At 39.9% G+C, this 4321-nt stretch overlaps 1 protein-coding gene across 1 annotated transcript in view; it reads right to left on the bottom strand.

Moving 5' to 3' along the window:
* Positions 1-616: 616 nt before the first annotated feature.
* Positions 617-4321, bottom strand: part of LOC118478465 (low-density lipoprotein receptor-related protein 8-like) — a 69686-nt gene continuing 65981 nt past the window's right edge. Inside the window, exons 2-3 of the mRNA XM_035972110.1 lie at positions 2926-3154; positions 617-1129 (exon numbers count right to left, since the gene is read on the bottom strand). Of these exons, the coding sequence (XP_035828003.1) occupies positions 617-1129; positions 2926-3154 (742 nt within the window). The remainder of the gene's footprint in view (positions 1130-2925; positions 3155-4321) is intronic.

A 4321-nucleotide genomic window follows, 5' to 3' on the forward strand; every position in this document is an offset into this window, starting at 1 on the left:
ACGATATAACATAAAAAAGAAGTTGAGCCAAGAAAAACAAAATTCGATGAAAATTGCCAATCGGCGGAAATATGACGTTTTCTTTGATTTCATTATTTTGACGAGCGCCTGATTTCATCACAATGCCTCACATATAATGGACACAAGAACTCTGTATGTTTTGACATACATGACTTGAGTGCAAAAACGTCGTACCAATATAAAGTGTGGTTAAGTTAAGACCATAACCGATGTTTTTGTTTCGCAAAACAAAACAGAATCTAGAACTTAGGATCATTAACAGAGTTGCTTTTATTTTCCTTTCAGCCTTTTGCATTTTTCTTTAGAGACACAAAAAGTAAAGCCAAAATATAATTTAAACTTTAAGTCATCACCAGCCTTGACCGCAATATAGAGTACAGCCATGTTCTCTCACTCTCTCTCTCTCTCTGTCTCTCTCTGTCTCTGTCTCTCTCTCTCTTTCTCTCTCTCTCTCTCTCTCTCTCTCTGTCTCTCTCTGTCTCTCTCACTCTCTCTCTTTCTCTCTCTCTCTCTCTCTCTGTCTCTCTCTCCCTCTCTCTCTCTCTCTCTCTCTCTCTCTCTCTCTCTCTCTCTCTCTCTCTCCATCCCCTCACCACTAGCTCTGGTCGCAGAGACCACAAAACTCTCTACAATACTTGTAGCCATCGGCCTCCTCCAGACAGATGGGGTACATGGTTTCGTTCATGTGAGCACAGTCGGCCAGTGTCAACTTATCACCGCACGCCCCCGGGTGGATATCCGGGCAGTTTTGCTCGTCAGAGTTATCTCTGCAGTCAAAGGAGCCGTCACAGCGATATTTTCCGGGGATACAACCGCCTGACCTGCAGGGGAACTCTCCTTTGGTGCAGGTGCAGTCTCGCTCGTCGCTCTCATCTTCGCAGTCGTCGATCCCGTCACAGTAGAAGAGGGAGGAGACACACACTGAATTGGCGCACAGGAAGTCGTCTGTCGTGGGACATGTACCGTTACCATTACTACAGCCAATCTCATCCGACCCGTCCGGGCAATTCTCCAAGTGGTCACACCTCCATTCCGCGGGGATGTTCTCACTGTGGTCTCTGCACAAGAAATGGCCATCTTTACCGATGCTCAGATCAGTACAGTTTTTCTGTTGGGATAAAATACGAATAGCGAATTATTATAAGGTTAAATGTGAGGTAGCGTGAGGGAATCAGGCTCTCGTCAATTTTTGGGCATGTAGAGTTATTGGTATCATCTTAAAGCTTGTTCATTTGTCTTTATTTGGGTGAAAAAAATATCAATTTATCTTGAATACAAGTCGAGATATTGGCCAATGAAGGGGGTTGGGGTCACCTGTTTTCAGAGGTAAGATTAGTGAGAAAACGGCCGCCAAAGATTAGTTATTTCCTAAGCTTAAGAGTCTGTAGTAACTGAAAATTTACATTTTTTGTGCCTTTAATCAACGTTTTTCAGAAAAATCCATACAGAAATGAGTTCTTTAATGAGCATGAAAGGTGTTGAGCAAAAAAACAAAAATTTGAAAAAAATTCACAAACCTGTGGAAAAATGCAAGTTTCTTCACTTTGATTATTTTGACGAGAGCCTGATTCCACCACGCTGCCTCACAAATTACCTTTGGGGCATTTTTTTTTTATTGGGATGTAATATGAAAAGTGAATTATAACAAAACTAAATACTTTTGGGACAGTATTTTCAGCAGGGATATAATTCGAATAGCGAATTATTATTTTAAAAAAAATAATTTTTTGAGACATTTTTTAAATTTGTGACGTCAAATGAAAAGCGAATTATTATAACAAAATTGAAATATCTTTTGGACATTTTTTTTCAGTTGGGACATAATATGAAAAGCGAATTATAACTAGACTGAAATATCTTTGGAAAATTTTTTAAAGTTGGAACATAAAAGGAAAAGCGAATAATTAATTATACAGTTAAAATATCTTTGGGACATTATTTTTTTCTGTTTGCGAAATAATATGAAAAGTGAATTATAACAAAATTAAATACTTTTGGGACAGTGTTTAATTTTTCTGTTGGGACGTAATATGAAAAGCGAATTATAACTAAATTAAAGGACTTTGGAACATTTTAGCAACGTCAGGAATTCCAATGTATATAAATAATAGAGCAGATTTAGGAAATGGTATCATTATCATCCGGTGCTTTGCCGACTGGCGTGGGCGATCATGAACCTCCACTTCCCTCTGTCCTGCGTTGCAGCAATGGTGTCTGTCGTTCTTGCTGTTCTCAGCCATGTTGTTAACTTGTCCAGTATCTTTTCTCTCTGACTGCCTCTGCCTCTCTTTCCATCAAACTTGCGTGTTGTTACAATATTCTCTAATGCTTCTTTCCGCATTGTGTGTTCAATGAAATTTGCCTGTTGCTTTCGTATATTCGTCGTAAGCTGTCGTCTGCAATTTGCTTCAACTAAGACTTCTTCATTTGTTTTTACGTCTGTACATGGGATACGCAGCATGCGTCTTATGCACCACATCTCTGTCGCCTCAATTGTTCTTTCAAGCTGTCTATTGATTGTACATTATCGACAGTTATAATCGCAAAACAAATGGATTAAATAATTGAAGAGTTATTCCTCATAGAAAGTTTAATGGTCATGTACATAAATAACTGTGGTAGTGTAAGTATCGGAGTGTAGCAAAATCCTTGCTGGGAAGTGCAGGGTCAACGATGGACAACAGTCTATCAGACTCACAAAGATAGACAGATAAATAGATAGATAGATAGATAGATAGATAGATAGATAGATAGATAGACCGATAGATAGATAGATAGATAGATAGATAGATAGATAGATAGATAGATAGATAGATAAAGCATTGGAAAGAAAAAAAGCGAAGAAACCACAGAGGACTGATGGAGAAGCCACACAGTGACACAGTGACACAGTGACACAGTCACCTCGTCGGAGAAATCTGCGCAGTCATTCAACAGGTCACACACGTAGTCGACAGGAATACAGACACCGTCGTCACAGCTGAACTTGTTGGGGCCGGTACAGCCAGCAGTGCAGTTGTTCTCGTCCCAACCGTTATCACAATCTTTCTCACCGTCGCAGACCCATTTGGACTCGATACATCCAAAACCTTTGCCCCCACATGCGAGCTGGTCGATCAAGCAGCTTCCATCCCTGCAACAATAAATATTATTGTGAGGCATTGTGATGAAATCAGGCGCTCGTCAAAATAATGAAATCAAAGAAAACGTCATATTTCCGCCGATTGGCAATTTTCATCGAATTTTGTTTTTCTTGGCTCAACTTCTTTTCTGTTCATTTAAAAACACATTTTTGTGTGAATTTGACCGATAAAGGATTAAAGTTTCAAACATGTAAAACTTAAATTTCCAAGTAACTAAACTTTGGCTGCCATTTTTTCTCTAATTTTACCTCCGAAACCTGGCGACCCCGCCTCCCTCAGTTGCAAATATCTTGACTTCTGTACAAACTTAGTACAAGATAAATGTTTTTTTCATCGAGAGAAAGAGAAAAAGACAAACTTTCAGAATATCACAAAAACTCCACATGCCCAAAAATTGACGAGCGCCTGATTCCACCGCGTCGTGACACATATTGTGAGGCAGTGTGGCTGGTGAAATCAGGCAGGCACTCGTCAACATAATCAAAGTGTGTAGACTGGCATTTTTTCGCAGGTTTGTGGGTTTTTATCAAATTTTCACTTTTTGGCTAAACACCTTTCATGACCATTAAAAACACATTTCAGTGTGGATTTTTTTTAAATTGAAAAAGCTTGACTAAAGGCACAAAAAATGTAAATTTTCAGTTTCCACAAAACTCTCAAACTAGAAAAAATAACTCATCTTTGGCGGCCGTTTTCTCTCTAAATTTTCTTCTGAAACCGGTTGACCCCCACCTCCTTCATTCGCAAATATCTCGAGTTGCATTCAAGACAAATGGATATTTAAAAAAAAAATAAAAAGCACGACAGATGAACACGCTTTAGGATGATGGCAATAACTTTACACGCCCTGCGAACACAACACATCCCACTGAATTCCTACCTGAATAGGATCCGCAAGGATACCCCACCCGACTGCCCGTTGTGTGACTGCCAGGATGAAACAGTACCACACCACCTCTTTAACTGCCCTGCACTATGCGATCTGCGTAGCACCTACCTACCTTCCTCCCCAGAAATCGGAAATACTCTATACAGCGACAATGCACAGCTGATTAAAACCTGTAAATTCTTTGCCATATCGACAGATCGAAGGGCTAGAACCAGGGGCAGCTGGTGGTTTGTAGAACTGACCGGCTGTAATTCCCATCGATACCCCC

This window comes from Aplysia californica, unplaced genomic scaffold (assembly GCF_000002075.1).
Source record: "Aplysia californica isolate F4 #8 unplaced genomic scaffold, AplCal3.0 scaffold00580, whole genome shotgun sequence".
Taxonomy (NCBI): domain Eukaryota; kingdom Metazoa; phylum Mollusca; class Gastropoda; order Aplysiida; family Aplysiidae; genus Aplysia; species Aplysia californica.